At 45.1% G+C, this 20,875-nt stretch overlaps 1 protein-coding gene across 8 annotated transcripts in view; it reads right to left on the reverse strand.

Annotated features, from left to right (window-relative positions):
• The window catches only part of spock1 (SPARC (osteonectin), cwcv and kazal like domains proteoglycan 1), a 183,893-nt gene that overhangs the window by 37,304 nt on the left and 125,714 nt on the right, over window positions 1-20,875 (reverse strand). For 4 of the 8 annotated variants that reach the window (XM_035523812.1, XM_035523810.1, XM_035523811.1 and 1 more), the window contains 4 exons: window positions 17,603-17,717; window positions 9,497-9,629; window positions 4,025-4,139; window positions 3,678-3,689 (listed from right to left, as the gene is read on the reverse strand). In XM_035523812.1, the coding sequence (XP_035379705.1) occupies window positions 3,678-3,689; window positions 4,025-4,139; window positions 9,497-9,629; window positions 17,603-17,717 (375 nt within the window). The remainder of the gene's footprint in view (window positions 1-3,677; window positions 3,690-4,024; window positions 4,140-9,496; window positions 9,630-17,602; window positions 17,718-20,875) is intronic. The other 4 variants (XM_027007199.2, XM_027007197.2, XM_027007198.2 and 1 more) reach the window with 1 other exon arrangement.

Genomic DNA, 20,875 nt, shown 5'->3' on the forward strand with positions numbered 1-20,875 from the left:
AGCGACCTGTGACGGTTCAGGTTACACCAATCAAAGAGCTCAGTGGCTCCCCTGTACAGAAATCACAGGTGGTGCTACACAAAAGGCAGCAGGATGAAAGTGTTCAGCCTACAGGGATTAGTCATGTGACTCAGTAAAGTCAGTAATTATGTAGAATGTCTGACCATGTTAAGACAATAAAAGCAAGAGAGCACACACACATGCACACGCACGCACACACACATGCACATGCACGCACACACACACATACATACACGCACGCACGCACACACACATGCACATGCACGCACGCACACACACACGCACACACGTACACACACACACACACGCGCACACACACACGCACGCACGCACACACACACGTACACACATACACATACACTCGCACACATACACACACCCACAAACACTGATTTCCACAAACTCTTATCTTTAGACAACACTTTGTTAACTTGGGAGATGCCATTATGTCACCATTACATAAAAATGAAGGCATTAGGTGAACGTGATGTAATGTGAAATAAAACCTCGCATGTAGGCACGCACACACACACACACACACGCACACTATTTATATCTCTCATTAGACTATTGAGCACCCAATAAAAGCCCAGTGAACCTAGAGCTGAACTGCAAATGCAAAACACCTGCTCTCTCTCCAACTATTTTACTCTTTTTGTCTATCTTTCACTCTTTCTGCAATCTCTTCCTCTCCTTCTGTCTCTGTCTGTCTGTCTCTTTCTCTCCGTCTCTCTCTCTATTTTCTGAATATGTGTTTTAAATTAGTTTAATGGATGAGATGATATATCATAATACTCTATTTGCCAACCTAGAAGAGAAGAGAAAAAAATACAACACACACACACAGCCCCACATATGCCATACACCTACCCATGCCCACAGCCCCATACACCCACACACCAACACCCACACACCCTCCCCCCACAAACACCTACAAACCCCACACACACACTCACACAAAAATCACACACACTCACACTTCACCACAACCACAACCCCCGCTACACACACACTCCACCACAACCAATACCCCCCACACACACTCACACTCCACCACAACCAACAACACCCCCCTACACACACACTCCACCACAATCAATACCCCCGACACACACTCCACCACAAACAATACCCCCCCACACACTCACACTCCACCACAACATACACCACACACACACACACACACACACACACACTCCATCGCAACCTGATTACACACACCGCAAGAAAGAATGACAGAAAGACAGAAAAACAGAGCAATATGGAGAACACCTCTAAACATTTCAACACATAGAAAGACACACATACACACACACAGTAACTTAAACAGTGAGGGTGTACTAAGACTAAATGAATGCATGTTCAGAAAAAAGAAAATGTGAGTAATGAGCTCAAGAAACAGGAGAGAGCGACAGATCAGAAGACAGAGAGGGGGGGGCAGAGGTGAGAGGACAGAGAGACAGGTGAGGACAGAGAGAGACAGAGGTGAGAGGACAGAGAGAGAGACAGGTGAGAGGACAGAGAGACAGAGGTGAGAGGACAGAGAGACAGGTGAGAGGACAGAGAGACAGAGGTGAGAGGACAGAGAGACAGGTGAGAGGACAGAGAGAGACAGGTGAGAGAACAGAGAGAGAGGTGAGAGGACAGAGAGAGAGAGACAGGTGAGAGGACAGAGAGAGACAGAGGTCAGAGGACAAAGAGACAGGTGAGAGGACAGAGAGAGACAGAGGTGAGAGGACAGAGAGAGACAGAGGTGAGAGGACAGAGAGACAGGTGAGAGGACAGAGAGACAGAGGTGAGAGGACAGAGAGAGAGACAGGTGAGAGGACAGAGAGGTGAGAGGACAGAGACAGAGAGACAGGTGAGAGGACAGAGAGGTGAGAGGACAGAGACAGAGAGACAGGTGAGAGGACAGAGAGAGACAGAGAGAGAGGTGAAAGGAGAGCAGAGGTGAGAGGAGGGAGGTCTTTTACATGGAGATCAAGGGCGAGTGGAAGAGAAGTGTTTAAATCCCATTATTTCTTATCTCTCTCTCCATCTCTCCCCCTCTCTTTCTGTGACACATCATTTTCATTTGATGTATTCTGATTTCTCCAGCTAACACAAAGCTTTTCCAATTAAAGATCTTGTCAGTGCTTGTGGACCATTAAAATATAGACGTCATGACATCCCTATCACAGACACACACCCCTTTCCTGACGAAATCTCATCACACAACAAACCAGCAAAGAGACAGAGAGAGAGAGGTGCGCACACACACACACACACACACACACACACACACACACACACACACACACCCTACAAAGTCATATGTGCAAATATTTGATATAATGTTACATAAACACATAACTTTAAGACGGATCGATCTGACAGTCCAATGAAGACAAAGGAATGAAAAGTGCACTAATAAGTGCTGCAACCCTGCAGGCCACCCGGGGGTCTCCTGCCAAACTAGCAGTTGTTGCCATGGCAACCTCAAAAGTATGCAAATGACCTGACTTCTGATGGGTGCCCACCTTTTGTTGTGATCTCATTTTTATCACAACACCTTTTGATTGATTGATTGATTGATTGATTGATTGATTATTTATTTATTTTGCACAGTGTGGAAATTCTCGAATGCCTTCTCCCTTCAGAAGGAAGACATGGACATTCCTCTAAAGTGGCTGCGCTCTGTCATTTTAGGTCAGAGAGGGAGAGAGAGAGGGGAATGGAGTGAGAAAGAGAGAGGTTGTTTTTCATGCTGTGCTATATGACACAGTGGTCTGTCAGAAGACTTGTGGAAAATATTTTTGAGTACAGGCACAAGAGATTGTGACTAACACACACACACACAGATGCATATGTGCACACACACTTAGGAAGTAATTTCTTGAAACAGCCTCTTTGTACATCATCAAGCGAGCACTAACATAGCAAACCACATACAAGGACCATGTGCATGTAAACTGCCCTCATTTAAAATGTAAAAATGTTTTCACTCTCATTTGCTTGCCCACCATCCACCTCCCCCCACCCCCGTTCCTCTCCCTCCCCTCCTCTGTTCCTCTCTCTCTCCCCTCCTCTGTTCCCCTCTCTCCCTCCCCTCCTCTGTTCCTCTCTCTCTCCCCTCCTCTGTTCCTCTCTCTCCCCTCCTCTGTTCCCCTCTCTCCCTCCCCTCCTCTGTTCCCCTCTCTCTCTCCCCTCCTCTGTTCCTCTCCCTCCCTCCCCTCCTCTGTTCCCCTCTCTCTCCCTCCCCTCCTCTGTTCCCCTCTCTCCCTCCCCTCCTCTGTTCCCCTCTCTCTCTCCCCTCCTCTGTTCCTCTCTCTCTCCCCTCCTCTGTTCCCCTCTCTCTCTCCCCTCCTCTGTTCCCCTCTCTCCCTCCCCTCCTCTGTTCCCCTCTCTCTCCCCTCCTCTGTTCCTCTCTCTCTCCCCTCCTCTGTTCCCCTCTCTCTCTCCCCTCCTCTGTTCCTCTCTCTCCCTCCCCTCCTCTGTTCCCCTCTCTCTCTCCCCTCCTCTGTTCCTCTCCCTCCCCTCCTCTGTTCCCCTCTCTCTCTCCCCTCCTCTGTTCCTCTCTCACTCCTCCCCCCCCCCACACACCCACTTCTCCCTGGTTCATTCTTTAACCTTGTCCCTGTGCAGTGCAACTCAGTGTTTGAAACTTTTTCATTCACCATTTGCTGCCACTAACCATCACCTCAGGACAGAGTGCCCAACACACACACACACACACACGCGCACACACACACACACACACACACACACACACACACACACACACACACACACACACAGAGAGCGAGAGCAAAACAGCTATAGTCAGCAGAGGGACTTCCAGTCCCACTGCTCTATGCTGTATAAATCCTCCTAGAGTTTAACTTCAACACACCAAGCCAAATCAAACTTCACTTGCCCTACCTCGCTTATTAAGGCCAAAACAGATGCATAAAGGCTTATCAGGAACCTTATTCATACACACCAGAATACGCAGAATACAACATTAAAACACGGAGGAACTCACCGTTCTTTTCACTGCGTGGTTTTCTGACTTCCTGTCCTGGTAGGCAGGGGCACGGTCCCTCACACCTTGCGGCGATGGTCTTACTGGAAACGCATGCCTGGAACTCCAGTTTGCACTGGGAGGAGACAGAGACAAGGGTACACATGGGTAATGCAGTCATGTTGACCACTAAGTAGACAAGTTTGTTTTCTGCCTCCAGCATGCAGTGAAAAGATGAGGGCAAATGCTTCTTTCTATCAGAGTATGTGGGTTTACATATTAGATAAAAGCTTTCAAAATTTCAAAATGCATGTTCTGCATGTATTACAAAGCCATTCCAATACTCTTTTACCCTCACACACACACACACACACACACTCCACTGGAAGCCCCTGAGCGCATTATGCGTCGCCCTCATCATCCACCTAATTACAAGCCTTTATTTATTGGAAACACAACGTACATACACACGTAGTGACTATAGTCCAAACGCTGCTCGTCATGTAAGTGGTGAGTGTAATCCATAATTCAAAAGCTTCTACAGGCAACTAAAGTTTGAAGTATTTAACCATTCAAGACGTGTAGTGCCCGAGAATTGAAAAGAAAAGAAAAACACAGAAATGATTTACCCAGTCATGCAAAACGCAATTAAATTAAAATGCAAGGCGTTAGAAGAATGCGATTCCATCATTATTCAGGCTCCATATCCTGATAGAGAAACAAGATGGATTTTTATGTTCAGACTTTTTAATAACGTATATTAATTATGATTCAAACTCTAAAACAGTTCTCTCTTATTAACACACCTCGGACAGGCACACTCGGATACAGTGTGTGTGTGTGTATGTGTGTTGGCAATGTAATAAAGTGAATTCACCAATGAACTGACTTCATCTTATAAACAGGCTGAAGTGGAATGAGTTTTGCAAAATGACTGCAGATGAAGAGATTAACAGTCTGGTGTATGACATTAACATATAACATGTAACACGTAAAAGGGTAACATGTATGATATTAACATGTAACACGTAAAAGGGTAACATGTATGACATTAACATGTAACACATAAAAGGGTAACATGTATGACATTAACATGTAACATGTAAAAGGGTAACATGTATGACATTAACATGTAACACGTAAAAGGGTAACATGTATGACATTAACATGTAACATGTAACACGTAAAAGGGTAACATGTAAGACATTAACATGTAACTTGTAGTGGCTGCAGGTCATTTTATTGTATACGAGTTAATGAGAGTGTCCCAGTGTCCAGAGGGATTAACCCCCAGCTATATTGTGATGGCTTCATGAGAGGTCTAGAAGAGGATAATGGATATGTGTTAATGCAAATCTGTCCTACATCTCTGACATATCACACACACACACAATCTATGACATATTGGGCCCAATTTACTTGAACCTATTGTTTTCATTGTGTGTGTGTGTGTGTGTGTGTGTGTGTGTGTGTGTGTGTGTGTGGTGTGTACACACAAGCCTCTTGTATCACTCTCCTTGGAGAGTACATCCATACATTAATAGCACAAGGTATTATTGTAGCAAAATAATGCTACGCCTGCAACTAAATTTTAACTTAACTTCATCCTTACTAAGCATAAAAGACTTCTTTTGGCTCCTTCAAATAAAGCTGCATGTCTCTAAGGTAACCCGCCCAATGTCCCCAGCAAGTAAAACACTTACTAAGTGATAAATACGATGTCACATACACCCACAATGTAAACACACACACACACACACAAATACACACACACACACACAGATACACACACACACACACAAACACATAAAAATATACACTCACACTTTGTGGGGTTTGAAGGTGGCTGTGGCCATCATGTTGAAAGCACGACAGGTACGTCCTTAGCTGGCAGACACGTGGTTGCGACAGACATAAAAACTAAATTGAACTCTGAACTGAACTTTTGATTGACATGTCAGCCAGGCTGAATGCAAATGTCAATATATATATATATATATATATATATATATATATATATATATATATATATATATATATTTATATATTTATTTATTTATTTTTATTTATTTTTTTATTCAGTCTGACATTCTCAGTCATTTTCTGACATCAACTTCATGATCTGAACTCTGAATACATTTTTAGAAACGAAATCTGCAAAATATTTGTGTGACAGACACAGAATGTTGCATTTATGTTGCATGGATGAGAAGATACTGAAGTAAAATGAAAAAGCGCCATATTGTAAAGTGAAGCACTATAGTGCCACCAGTGGAGTGCCCTCGACTTGAGCAGTGGTTCACATACTGTGAACTGTGTACTGCCCAAATTGTGTGTGTACTGCCCAAACTGTGTGTGTGTGTACTACCCAAACTGTGTGTGTGTGTACTGCCCAAACAGTGTGTGTGTACTGCCCAAACCGCGTGTGTGTACTGCCCAAACCGCGTGTGTGTACTGCCCAAACCGCGTGTGTGTACTGCCCAAACTGCATGTGTGTACTGCCCAAACTGCATGTGTGTACTACCCAAACCGCGTGTGTGTACTACCCAAGCTGTGTGTGCACACTGCCAAAACCGAACAAGTGAATGTTCAATGAACGGAAGAGGGAGAACCAGACAGAAAGATGCAAAAGAGTAGGAACGCTCAAGAAAACAACTGAGGCAGGGGTTTAAACAAGGAGGAGAAAAATAGAGAATGAGAAAGAGAAGAAAAAGAGTTTCAGGACGAAGAAGGACAACAGAGAGCCGAGGTATGTAGTTACAGAATCTCCCTCTGTGTAGAATACACACAAACACACACACACAAACACACACACAAATACACACTCACACTCTCACACACAGTGACAGAAAGAGTGCTGGATAATGACACTCAAAAGTGCTTGTATTATACAGCATTGTGTGGTACTATAGCTCTCATTCCAGGTTTCAGCGCTGATATTTGTTCTGCCACTGGCTCGGTTAAGGGTGTTTTTGGACTCTTACCTGTTTGTGCTGGCTAAGGCTACTTTGAGTAGCCCACTAAAGCACTTTTGTAAGTTGTTCTTGGTAAGAGCGTTTGCTAAATGCCATAAATGCAAATGTAAATATAAGTCATTACTGCGTTCAGTCAGAGAAAGAAAAAAGATTCATTTAAAATTTGTGCCTTGTGTCCTTGCATGCATGCTTCTTTCTGTGTGTGTGTGTGTGTGTGTGTGTGTGTGTGTGTCTGTAACCCTTAATCAGAGAAGCAGAAGAGGTTATTATACAGTGTCTGCTCCACACAATCATGTAGCTGCATGAAGAATGAGGTGATCAGTACACACGTTCTTTCTCCCGTAATAGTATTAACAGATCAATTATGGAAACATGACAGAGTTGAACAAGACATGCACCACAGCCAGCGTTGCACAGAAACTCACCAACCTTCAGCAGGGAGTATATGCGTATATGTATTAGAGTGGGTGGAGGGTGTGTGCATGTGCATTGTTGTGGGTGGAGTGTCTGTGAATGTGAACAGGTGTGTTGAGTGTGTATATATATATATTGTTCAGGGTGGAGTAGGTGTGTATTTAGAGCAGTGTGTTTGGAGTATGTGTGTATATAGTGTATATAGTGTATATAGTGTATGTATATGTGCGTATGTGTACTGGTGTGTGTGGAGGATGTGTGTATATAGTGTATGTGTACTTGTGTGGGTGGCGGACGTGTATATAGTGTATGTGTGTATGTGTATTTGTGGGTGGAGGACGTGTGTATATAGTGTATATAGTGTATGTATATGTGCGTATGTGTACTGGTGTGTGTGGAGGATGTGTGTATATAGTGTATATAGTGTATATAGTGTATGTATATGTGCGTATGTGTACTGGTGTGTGTGGAGGATGTGTGTATATAGTGTATGTGTACTTGTGTGGGTGGCGGACGTGTATATAGTGTATGTGTGTATGTGTATTTGTGGGTGGAGGACGTGTGTATGTGTACTGGTGTGTGTGGAGGATGTGTGTATATAGTGTATGTGTACTTGTGTGGGTGGCGGACGTGTATATAGTGTATGTGTGTATGTGTATTTGTGGGTGGAGGACGTGTGTATGTGTACTGGTGTGGGTGGAGGATGTGTGTATATAGTGTATGTGTGCATGTGTATTGGCGTGGGTAGAGGGCATGTGTATATAGTGTGTGTGTGTGTGTGTGTGTGTGTGTGTGTGTGTGTGTGTGTGTGTGTGTGTGTGTGTGTATGTGTGTAGGTGTAGGTGGAGGATGTGTGTATGTGTACTGGTGTGGGTAGAGGACATGTTTATATAGTGTATGTGTGTGTGTACTGGTGTGGGTAGAGGACGTGTGTGTGTGTGTGTGTGTGTGTGTGTGTGTGTGTGTGTGTGTGTGTGTGTGTGTGTGCTGGTGTGTGTGGAGGATGTGTGTATTCCCTGCAGGACTTTATGCAGACTGTAACAGAGGTGACAGAGAAATGGAGGGAGGGGTAATTGGAGAGGCGAGAGAAGGATGGAGAGAGGGATGGAGAGAGAGAGAGGAAAAGCGCCAGGACTTGGGAACGTGATGGCGACAGCAGACATGGTTCATCCACCCAATAATCCATCACCAATGACTGAGCAATTTGCACACACTCACACACACACACACACACACACACACACACAAACACACACACACACGCGCACACACGCTGCATCAAAAGCAGAGAGCGAGAGTGAGAGAGATGGACAGAATGAGCTAGTTAGCACACTGGAGTGTTAAAGGGGAGTCCGAGCTTCCCACACAGACACAGCTCAGGTTTAAGGTGAACGTACACACACATCCTGTTTAGACCGATAGCCCATGTGATTGACCCACGGAAACACACCTACACACACACACACGCACACACACACACAGACACACACACACACACACACACACACACCAGAGCCTGCCTGTGGGACCGACAGTTCAAGGACTCCCACTGTTATATTAATACCTGAGTTAAAGGCAGCAGTTTACCACAGGATTAATGCATGTACTGGACTGGACTGGATCGTAATCACTCCAAATACAGGACCACCCAGGAACACACCCTCCTTTTCCAAATCCCACCTTTGTTTAGACTTACTACGCTGGCCTTAACACATATGACCTGGTAGCTACCTGATGTCTGGAACTTCCATCAGGCAGACAGTATGAATCTGCTCACCCTAAGACAACACACCTTGCAGCTTCCCCCTGCCCCCCATGCTCCTCCCCTTCCACACCCAACCCCACATCCTGGCATTATGGTATCTGCTTATACTCCTACTGTCACGTTATGTCATTCTACTCCTATGTTAGCATCCTAGCTGCAGTATCTTCAGCTCTGTGCGGTATTAATGCCCCGCGCTGGTCCAGCATGGTATGTCCACATTTGTGTGGGAACTACAACACTGCACTCAAGTGACTGGTGCACACGACGATGACACCAAGAAGAAGAAGGAGACAATGATGAAGATTACGATGATGATGATGATAAGAGCGATTTACTCACCTTTGAGGTGTACGTATGTCCATCTGAGCCGCACACTGGGCTGGAATGGATGACAGGACATGGCCTACATTTCCCATGATTCATTGTCCCTACCCAGTGCTTATGGGGAAGACTGGCTTTCCTTGGTTTAACACTGAAAAAAAGAGAGACAGACATTTAATCATAAAGATTTTATTTTTAAGGACCTTTATTTTATAATAAGAGTTTTAGAGTCTTATTTTATATAAGAGTGTATTTTATTTAACCTGGGATTAACTCTCCCTGTTAACTGGGGAGGGGAGAGAGAGAGAGAGAGCAGTCCCAGAGAAACGTGACATTTTATGCCTCTGGACTCTCAAGAACTGAATCCTAACAAGAGTCAGTTGGTTCTAGTCTGCTGGATCTACTCAGCTGGTTCTAGTCAACTGGTTCACTGCCTGAGAACCAGTCCGTGACATCCTCCTCTCTGCTCAGTACTACTTCTCATGCCTGAATCAGCCCTCATGATTAAATGTTTACATATTCAGTAGTCATCATTTCTTGCTAGATGTCATGTTTTCTGTTATCATTAATCATTATTATTATTGATGTTGGTGGTGGTGGTGCTTATTATTATTATTATTATTATTTTTATTTATTTTTTTTAATTTTGTTCCGTTTGTTAAGTACATTTTTCAATGCTTTGGAAATATTGTATTTTGTACAGTCACACCAATAAAGCCATCTTGACTTGTGGAGAGAGAGAAAGATACAGAGAGAGAGAGAAAGAAAACTGGGGCAGTTGTTCATTTGCAGAATGTCAATAACTCATAAGAAACCCCTCATACACACAAAGAACCAGAGACACACCCCGCTGAGCAAAGCCATGGGGTAGTGGGGTGGCGTGACCCCAAGGCTATAATAACAGATTAGAAATGCCAGCTTTTGTGTGTGTGTGAAACAAGCTCACTGACGAAACAATGCAGGGTTAAAGAAAGTCATAGACAGTGTGTGTGTGTGTGTGTGTGTGTGTGTGTGTGTGTGTGTGTGTGTTCAGCCAGTATGTCTTGGGGTCTGATAAGATGAGTTTCTGTATATGTGTCCAACATGCACTCTCCAATGGGTTATAATATAGCAATGCTGCTCAATTAGATAACTGAATGAGAGTCTTTAAGTTGTCTATGTGCTTAGTGTGATTGTGTGTGTGCATGCGTGTCCTCTTATTACTCACTATCTGCGTTAGGAAGTCAAGTTGTGAGTGGATTAAGTAGACCACTACCCAGAATGCCTCAGAGTGTCTCCCATCTTATTCGTAATCACACACACTTGGCACGGCTGCACAAGGGCAGCGGCCCCTGTACTCCCCCTCCCACACCCGCACCCACACCCACACCCATCCCTTACTCCCCATCCCACACCCATCCCTTACTCCCCCTCCCACACCCACACCCACTGCCACACCCAAACCCATCCCTTACTCCCCCTCCCACACCCACACCCATCCCTTACTCCCCCTCCCACACCCACACCCACTCCCACAACCAAACCCATCCCTTACTCCCCCTCCCACACCCGCACCCACACCCACACCCATCCCTTACTCCCCCTCCCACACCCACACCCACTCCCACACCCACACCCATCCCTTACTCCCCCTCCCACACCCACACCCATCCCTTACTCCCCCTCCCACACCCACACCCACCCCTTACTCCCCCTCTCACACCCACACCCATCTCGGAATGACACCCTGAAACACACCTTCAACCAAGTGGGAGTAACTGATGATCAGGTGCTCAAGCCAAAGGCGGTCCTGTCATGCCTACGTTTTTCCATTATCGGAGTTGTATGGATTGACATGGAACTCTCAGACAGATGAAGGAATGATCCAGTTGTTGGTTCTTACAAGCAGAAGGGAAACACTTTTCTACGTGGCCGATGTTAGACCTATGGCAGGCCATTTAGGACAGAAAAAAACATTAATCCACTTTAATGGCTTGGTTTTATTTGCTTGGAATTCTAGGTAATGTAAACAGGTGGTGTACGTCATGCTGTAAATGTCAGCGAGTTAATCCCCTGGCCCGTTCCAGGTTCCCTTCGAAAGAATCCGCATGGACCTCACTGGGCCTTTAAAACAGAGCGTGCGGGGGTACTGCTTAGTCTTAATCCTGGGAGATTATGGCTTGGCAGAGCCACAATGCAGCACTTCAGCATGCAGTGCTGCGGACTCGCTGTTCTCAACTGTCTCCCGAGTCGGAATCCCGAAAGAGATTCTGACTGATCAAGGCAGCAGCATTTACGAAACACACAGCATGCAGGCTTTATGAATTGCTGTGGATTAAATCAATGTATATCGGTGTCTACTGTCCCTAAACATACAGCCTGTTTGAGCAGTTTAATCAGACCCTCAAATATATGATATAGACTTTCAAACATACAAATGCTGGGTACAAGCTGAGACCAGTGGCTGGATTCCTTGCCATTTCCTGTACTGAGTTCCTTGCTATTTCCTCTGCTGGATTCATTGCTGTTTCTTGCTAATTTCTGTGCTGGTTCCTTGCTGTTTCCTGTGCAACAAGTCCCGCTTGTTCCTGTGTTGACTATAGAAAAGTCAACAGGTTGTCCAAATCCACTGACTATCCAATGAGGTGTATCGATGAGCTTCCCAATTGGCTGGGCTCTGCTCATGTTTATTCAACACTGGATTTGACAAAGCCTTACTGGCAGACGCCCCTGACTTTAGCACCCCATACAAAAATGACCTTCACCACTCTGTTTGGTTCACACCAAGATGAATTCATCTATATTAATTACCAGTGGTACATACAACACCTGAAGGCTGGGCTGAAGTCTTTCAGACAAACTGAGGCGAACCTGAAGATCTTTGCCACCAGACAGGTAGATTTACGGTATCTGGGCATCCTTTTGACTGATGGACAGTGGCATCTCCAAATTTAAAAGACTGCAGTGACTGCAGCTTGTCCAAAACCTCAAACCAAAAAGGAGGTGAGGAATTCTTGGAGCTAGTTGACCACTAACATGCCAACCTCTTTTTCAGTAGGTAGCCAAAACCCGAGAGAGGGTTTAAAGAGAAAACAAGAGAGGCTCCTTCTCTTACGCTCCCTCCTCCATCCAGCCTCCCCTCCCAGACCTAGAAAGTACCATACAGTCCAGTCCATATTCCATTTTTAGCTACTCTCGGGTCTGTTTGTTCTGTATGAACACTCAATAAGACACCTTCTGTGAGTGCGTTATATTCATGATGAAAACAAACATTCATGAGGAACCTTCCCTTGAGGTATGAAGCCCATTGTTCTGCCACATGACAGTTACTCCGCATTCTAGGGTCGTCCTAGGGTCATCTTTGTTGAAAGGCAAATGGCTGTTCGTAGCATGCGCTCTTTAGTTTAGCAGAGCATTCCATAATCCAGATCAACTTTTTCCCCCCTCTTGCTTCATCTTTGTCTTCTCTTTAAAACTTCCCTGAGGAGTCACAGTTGAATTGTTGGTCCAAATGTTTACTTTGGTGTTCAATAACAATGTGACTGTTTACTGATGCAGATGCATGCACACTCACCATGGAGAAGACTCATTCATCACCCTTCCCTGTCATATCCCCCATCCGCTAGCATCGCGGTTTCCCCGACAACCTATTTTGCTCCCGTGTGTTTTGCGCTGACCTTGTTTTGGTTCCTAATTTCTGCCTCTGACTTCTTGCTCCTGTCTCTCACTCTCTGCCTCAGCTAGCATCTTGTCTTAAACCCCGTGTTTTGGTCTTAGTCGTTCCCGGTCATTCCCTGCTCTGCCTGTTCCATTTAGTTCGTCATGTTTCCTCCTGTTCGTGTATTATTCTGCCTTAATAAGTAAGAATCCTGGGAGAATAGCGTTTATTCTGGTTTGTTTCTTTTCCTTTTGCCCGCTCCTGATTGCTCTTTTATTCTGTTGGCTTTGTTTGTTCCTTGTTCTTCCAAGTTGTGGTTTATCTCTGTCTGTGTCTAGACACAGTCCTGGTTCAGAAGTTCCTTGGGTTGTCTTTCTCTCTGTTTGCTTCTCTTTGTTCTCTAGTATCCTTTCAGTTCATCATAGGTGTTCTCTGGTCCTTATTCAGTCAGGTTTGTTCTTATTATTTAGTCTGATTGGGTCCAGTTCTCCTTTCTAGTTCATGTCTTGTGATAGTGGTGATTTGTTTCGCCATAGCACTCTAGATCCACTTTGTATTATTATAAGCCCGTTCTGCTGTTATTATTTATATCTTGTATTTGTTATCGTAGTTGTTTTCCTGTATATTAATTAAACACATTGTTTGCTATTCTCACCTGTCTGCTGTCTTTTTCACTATTCCATCCTCTCTGCACATCCATGAGTTTGACCACCTGATCCCCGATTAGAGTCCACGCACCTGGCCGAGTACGTTCGCCCTCTTGGCAACTGCCGTTACACTCCCACTACACTCTCACTACTAAGGCCTATAAAAAAAAGCCTTACCTTGACCATTCATGCTGCAAAGTTCCACCACTTTGGGTGCATACATATCTATAAACAGTCCGTGGTGATCATCAGAACCGGGCAAGGTAACATCTGTTAGGTCAGTTAGAACTAAATCTTCCTGTTAAGATTCGTGGCCTTTGCTGACTGAGATCACCACCTGAGGTAGCAGCACTAGTGGCTTAATAAATGCATTCCATTCTAGACTACACACTTTCCTGACTTTCACCACCGAGCTACTGCGATTTGTTCTTTACCCACAGTGTTCACAATAACTCGGACAACAAATCCAACACTACTAGAATGGTATTTGCAATCAATCCTATATAATCAGACACTTCACTGTAGTAGTTTAAAAGCTCTAGGCAACAAAGTATAGCAGGTGTCTTTTTTGTGCAGCTTAATGGATGCAACCATTACCTACTATTTCATAGAGAATAATACCTGACTTTACAAGCAGATGTGCATGAGAAGGAGGTCTTGCGTCCAGTAGAATCCAGAGAATAGAATTTCTGGGATCTTCGTCTCTTTTCTCGTCTACAGTGGGTAGAATATTGTGTGTGCAATGAGTCTCAGACTCCTCCTTTGGGTGGATTCAGGTTCTTACATAAGCCACTTCGGTAATCTTGCCCAGACAAGTCAGGCACCCTCCCAGACAGGCTGTTTGAAGGTCAGAGGAATGTCCCGCAGTGTGTCTGCTGGAACGTGTATGTGTGGCTTGACTCTCTTGATGATAAAGGAGATAATCCCATATCAGGTCTGAGCTGATCCAAACACCTAAAAGGTTAAAAGTTCAGTGGGCAGTGGTTAAGGTACTTGATTAGAAATCAGAAGCTTGCCAGTTCAAGTCCCACGACTGCCAAGTTGCCACTGGTGGGTCCCTAAGCAAGACCCTTAACCCCTCAATTGTTCAGCCATAACTGTAAGTTGCTTTGGATAAACGTATCAGCTAAATGCCATAAACGTCCCATAATCGGCCATCTATTTGGCTAACGGCAGATCGTATCTCTCTAGGAAGAGATCCCGTCAAAGTCAGGTTGTCTGCAATCATGAAGCATTCCACACCATAAGTCAGCATATGGTTGAGAGCATTCATGCAGAAACAAAATGAAGACAGGATACCACTCCACCGTGTGGAATACTAAATGGTACATGTTTTGCTAAAGACACACAGTTCGCCCAGTATACAATCTGTTGACTTCTCATCTGTTGAATTAATCAAAGATTTTTGGAAATACCATAGGAGGTTAAAGTAGATAGAAGTTGCATCAAAGGCCTTGGAGGAGTCGAGAAACGCAATATGATCACCCAGTTTGCCTGCTGCTGCTGTTTAACACACACACACACACACACACACACACACACACACACACGTTTCAGTTGTTTCTGACTGCATTTTCATCTCCATCAAGCAGAAAGTTTTTTAACATTCCGTCATATACCTTGCCTACATAACTCAGCAAGGATGTCTGTCAGACGTCCCGAGGGAACTGTGGTCTGTTGGCTTTTGGTACAGCAGACTAAACCATTCCACTGAATAGGAAAGTGATCTGACCAGATATGAATTAAACATATGTGCCAGTACAGGCGCTTATTAATCACTGGAGTTCAACTGCAGAAATCCTAGCTTTCCCCTCAACTAATCAACAATGATACTGCTTCCTATAAAAAATACCATGTTTTCATAATTTATCTATCACTCATAGTTTTTTTGTTCTAGCATGTCCTTGTGTATAGGATGAAAAAGTACCAAGGAAAGTGGTGCCTCTCTAATTTGATAGACTACTGAAGTGGGATACTTATTCCAAATAATCCAACACTGGATGTTGTAGGAGTAAGTTTGTGTAACGAGACTTCATACATTGGAGAAGTACGTTTTGGTCACAAATGCAGGGCAGGCTGCAAGAGTGAGTCAGGACCGTTTAAAATAATCCTTAAGCAAAACACAGAACACACAAACACATTCATATACCAATTAACCTGCATTAACACAGAGACGCTAAGACTCGAACACAAACACATTCATATACCAATTAACCTACATTAACACTAAGACAGAGACACTAAGACTCAAACACAAACACATTAATTTACCAAATAATCGACAATGGTTGGAAATGGTTTTTATACAGGAAGTAGTGTGGGGTGAAACTTGCCGTGTCACTTAAAAATCATGGTAGAAAAATTCTAAAAATAGATTCAAATTTGATCTAAAAAGTACTATAAGGTCCGTCTGCTTCAGATTGTTTTGCTCATATGTTTTTCAAAGCAGTTTAGTCTGACTGATACTTAAGGTGCATGATGGTTGACTGTACAGACTAGGGACGCTAGTGATAATGTCCTTCCACACAGAGGAAAAAAGAACTTTAAAGTCCCTCTATAAAGGTGCATCCTGTTATCTAGTACGCCCTCAGACTGGGGCTGAATATGTAAGATAAGTACTGCATATATTTTAAAAAACTCTACATCTGATATGAGGTAGCGTTCAAATCTTTTGGTCGACATGATTAATGAACCAGTTTCCTTTGCTCTTTGAAATCAGTCATAGAAGAAGACAAGGCATCCTTGGGTATCAGTCCCCAGTCACTGGCTGACACACTTCAGAAGAAGAACTTAAACACACCTTGGACCGTCGACAACACACAGACATTGATCCTCGATGGGTCTGCCCTACAAACACTAGAGCCCTTATTTATTCAATGGATTAGGAGTCTTCCACCATAATCCTCCGCATTTTTCCTTTATGAATCGATGTTATTTGGTTAGACCCAATCAAGCGGTGTTTTTTATGCATTCATTTATTATTTGCATATGAACAATCTACTTAATGTTTGTCACCATGTAAATTAATGAGAAAAAAAGATAGTCACACCTCATTTGTTCGGGATTAATGATAGATTACCATTCACTCTGTTGCCATGTCAGGAGATGTGATACAGGCATGTGTAAATTGCTATCAAGCGCTTGCAGGGTTTTCCCTTTGTAGTAGGCATCAGAGGGTCATTATTTCACAGTGAACATGATTTGGCAGGGCACGGGGTACTGAGTGTTTGCTCATCAAGAGGTGGTGAGTTCATTATGCATAACTGGCCACTGAATGATCAATATGTGCTTGACCAAACGCGACACGTGGGGGTCGTGGGGGTCGGAGTCTGCAGTAGAGAACAGCAGTGACATTCTGCCGTCTCTGTGATGACCTCGCGGAGGCCTTCAACGGGACCCTGTGTCAGAATAGTATTTGGAATGCAAATTTATTTGCGAAGTGTAATTAGGCGTAAACTTTAACTAAATTATGTCATAGTTGCTCATTTGGCTTTTAGAAAAGGTTTTTAATCATGTTTATGGTGTAATTGGCCAGCCCAGATGGCAATAGGATGGCGATATGCTATTAATGAGAGATTATGTGTGGCAGACCATCCGTGATAGAGACAGAGTACACAGTGAATTCAGCTAATAACATTACCGCTCTGGCAATGCCCGGGGCCCTTCTCTACCACAGCCAGAGGACATTCAGGGCAAAAATCATTTTAAACTACGTGGGCAAGACAGCGACAGAGAGCAAGAGAGAGAGAGAGAGAGAGAGAGAGACTGTCTCTGTGTGTGTGTGTGTGTGTGTGTGTGTGTGTGTGTGTGTGTGTGTGTCTGTCTGTCTGTCTGTCTTACCTCTGCTGTGGTAGCCTATGATTGGTACAGATAGCCGTCTGAAGGTCATGACTCACACACACTTTGTGAGGGGGACAGTGTACCTTCATACAAGGATCTTTAGTGATGTCCAAACCTGACAGAGAGGGGGGGGGGGGGATAGAGAGGGAGAGGATAAGAAAGAAAAATTTACAATATTTTTGACAGCTTTTAAATTAATCTACCTTTGGAAAATAACTACTGGTGACAACAGGAAAAAAAGATTTGTATAATATAATGACAATAAAAATAAGACAGCAAAGCTCCAGTCAAGCATCAGTAAAGGTCCTGAAATAAGGGATTATAGCAGATTATTAAGTGTTCATAATTTGAAAAAGAAAGAAATAAAGTATGAGAGAGAGGTGGAGAGAGGGATACAGAGAGAGAGGGGTGGAGAGAGGTGGAGAGAGAGGTGGAGAGAGGTGGAGAGAGGGACACAGAGGGAGAGAGAGAACGATGGAGAGAGAGGTGGAGAGAGGGACACAGAGGGAGAGAGAGAACGATGGAGAGAGAGAGAGGTAGAGAGAGGGACACAGAGGGAGAGAGAGAACGATGGAGAGAGAGAGGTAGAGAGAGGGACACAGAGGGAGAGAGAGAACGATGGAGAGAGAGTGAGGTAGAAAGAGGGACACAGAGGGAGAGAGAGAATGATGGAGAGAGAGTGAGGTAGAGAGAGGGACACAGAGGGAGAGAGAGAACGATGGAGAGAGAGTGAGGTAGAGAGAGGGACACAGAGGGAGAGAGAGAACGATGGAGAGAGCGTGAGGTAGAGAGAGGGACACAGAGGGAGAGAGAGAACAATGGAGAGAGAGAGAGGTAGAGAGAGGGACACAGAGGGAGAGAGAGAACGATGGAGAGAGAGAGAGGTAGAGAGAGGGACACAGAGGGGGAGAGAGAACGATGGAGAGAGAGTGAGGTAGAGAGAGGGACACAGAGGGAGAGAGAGAACGATGGAGAGAGAGTGAGGTAGAGAGAGGGACACAGAGGGAGAGAGAGAACGATGGAGAGAGAGGTAGAGAGAGGGACACAGGGAGAGAGAGAACGATGGAGAGAGAGTGAGGTAGAGAGAGGGACACAGAGGGAGAGAGAAACGATGGAGAGAGAGAGAGGTAGAGAGAGGGACACAGAGGGAGAGAGAGAACGATGGAGAGAGAGTGAGGTGGAGAGAGGGACACAGAGGGAGAGAGAGAACAATGGAGAGAGAGTGAGGTAGAGAGAGGGACACAGAGGGAGAGAGAGAACGATGGAGAGAGAGTGAGGTGGAGAGAGGGACACAGAGGGAGAGAGAGAATGATGGAGAGAGAGAGAGGTAGAGAGAGGGACACAGAGGGAGAGAGAGAACGATGGAGAGAGAGTGAGGTAGAGAGAGGGACACAGAGGGAGAGAGAGAACGATGGAGAGAGAGTGAGGTAGAGAGAGGGACACAGAGGGAGAGAGAGAACGATGGAGAGAGAGTGAGGTAGAGAGAGGGACACAGAGGGAGAGAGAGAACGATGGAGAGAGAGAGAGGTAGAGAGAGGGACACAGAGGGAGAGAGAGAACGATGGAGAGAGAGAGGTAGAGAGAGGGACACAGAGGGAGAGAGAGAACGATGGAGAGAGAGTGAGGTAGAGAGAGGGACAGAGGGAGAGAGAGAACGATGGAGAGAGAGAGAGGTAGAGAGAGGGACACAGAGGGAGAGAGAGAACGATGGAGAGAGAGTGAGGTAGAGAGAGGGACACAGAGGGAGAGAGAGAACGATGGAGAGAGAGAGAGAGGTAGAGAGAGGGACACAGAGGGAGAGAGAGAACGATGGAGAGAGAGAGAGAGGTAGAGAGAGGGACACAGAGGGAGAGAGAGAATGATGGAGAGAGAGTGAGGTAGAGAGAGGGACACAGAGGGAGAGAGAGAACGATGGAGAGAGAGAGAGAGGTAGAGAGAGGGACACAGAGGGAGAGAGAGAACGATGGAGAGAGAGAGAGAGGTAGAGAGAGGGACACAGAGGGAGAGAGAGAACGATGGAGAGAGAGAGAGAGGTAGAAAGAGGGACACAGAGGGAGAGAGAGAACGATGGAGAGAGAGAGAGGTAGAGAGAGGGACACAGAGAGGCGCATTGATGGAGAGCCTTTCCACTGCTTTAAGACATGGAGAAAACACAGTGAAACACATTTTGGACAAATGCTTTATCATCCCACACACACATGCATGCAAGCAAGCACACACACACACACACACACACACCCTCAGACTTTGAGGAATAGCCTGCAGTGAAAGCTTACTGTCAGACCTATGCTTTTTATACAGAGAGAGAGAGAGAGAGAGAGAGAGAGAGAGAGAGAAAGGCACATCATTTTTGGGAAATGCTGTCTTGTGCTTTTTCACATTTCCCACTTTCATTACGTGTGAGATATATATATATATATATTTATTTTTTTTGCTTCCATTTGTTGTTGGTGGCAGGCATCAGAGAGTGGGGAAGTGATTTAATGGTCACACGCGCAGAGGATGACACTGAAACGTCCTGACTCATCGCTCAGAGTCAGGCCAGATTAAACGCATGCTGAAGGCTTTGTGTTGGCTTTGAGCCTTCAGTCTGCCACGGCACACTCCTTACCTGCCTCTCTGTCTACCTGTCAGCATACGCACGCACGCACGCGCAGAAATATGCACAGATAAATCACTCTTGAAGTCCTTTTGCACAGTTTTGCTCAGTTTGAGCATGAGGAATATGGATTTCCAGACATGGCCAAGGACATGGTCATCACCACAGAGACACCGCGGCGTCTCAGCACTGACACAGACAGGTGGGGGGAAAGGGCGAGAGGTCACAAAGGTCAAACGGCACAGCTGCTATAGCAGTACCTAACTTCTTTCTCTAACTTCTTTCTCTCTCACTTTATTTCTTTCTCTCCATCTTTTTTTTTTATCTCTGATCTTCATGCACTCTCTCACTTTATTTCTCTCCTTCTCTTTCCCTGACTCGCTGTTTCTCTATATCTCATTTCTCTCTCCCTCCCTCCCTCCCAATCACTACCCCTCCTCCTCTCTCTCTCTCTCCCTCCCTCTCACTCCCCTCTCTCTCTGCCTCTCTCTCTCCCTCCCTCTCACTCCCCTCTCTCTCTGCCTCTCTCTCTCTCTCTCTCTCTCCCTCTCCTCTCTCTCTGCCTCTCTCTCTCTCCCTCCCTCTCACTCCCCTCTCTCTCTGCCTCTCTCTCTCTCTCTCCCTCCCTCCCTCTCACTCCCCTCTCTCTCTGTCTCCCTCTCTCCCTCCCTCCC

The sequence above is a fragment of the Electrophorus electricus genome, chromosome 2 (genome assembly GCF_013358815.1).
Source record: "Electrophorus electricus isolate fEleEle1 chromosome 2, fEleEle1.pri, whole genome shotgun sequence".
In the NCBI taxonomy this organism is placed as follows: domain Eukaryota; kingdom Metazoa; phylum Chordata; class Actinopteri; order Gymnotiformes; family Gymnotidae; genus Electrophorus; species Electrophorus electricus.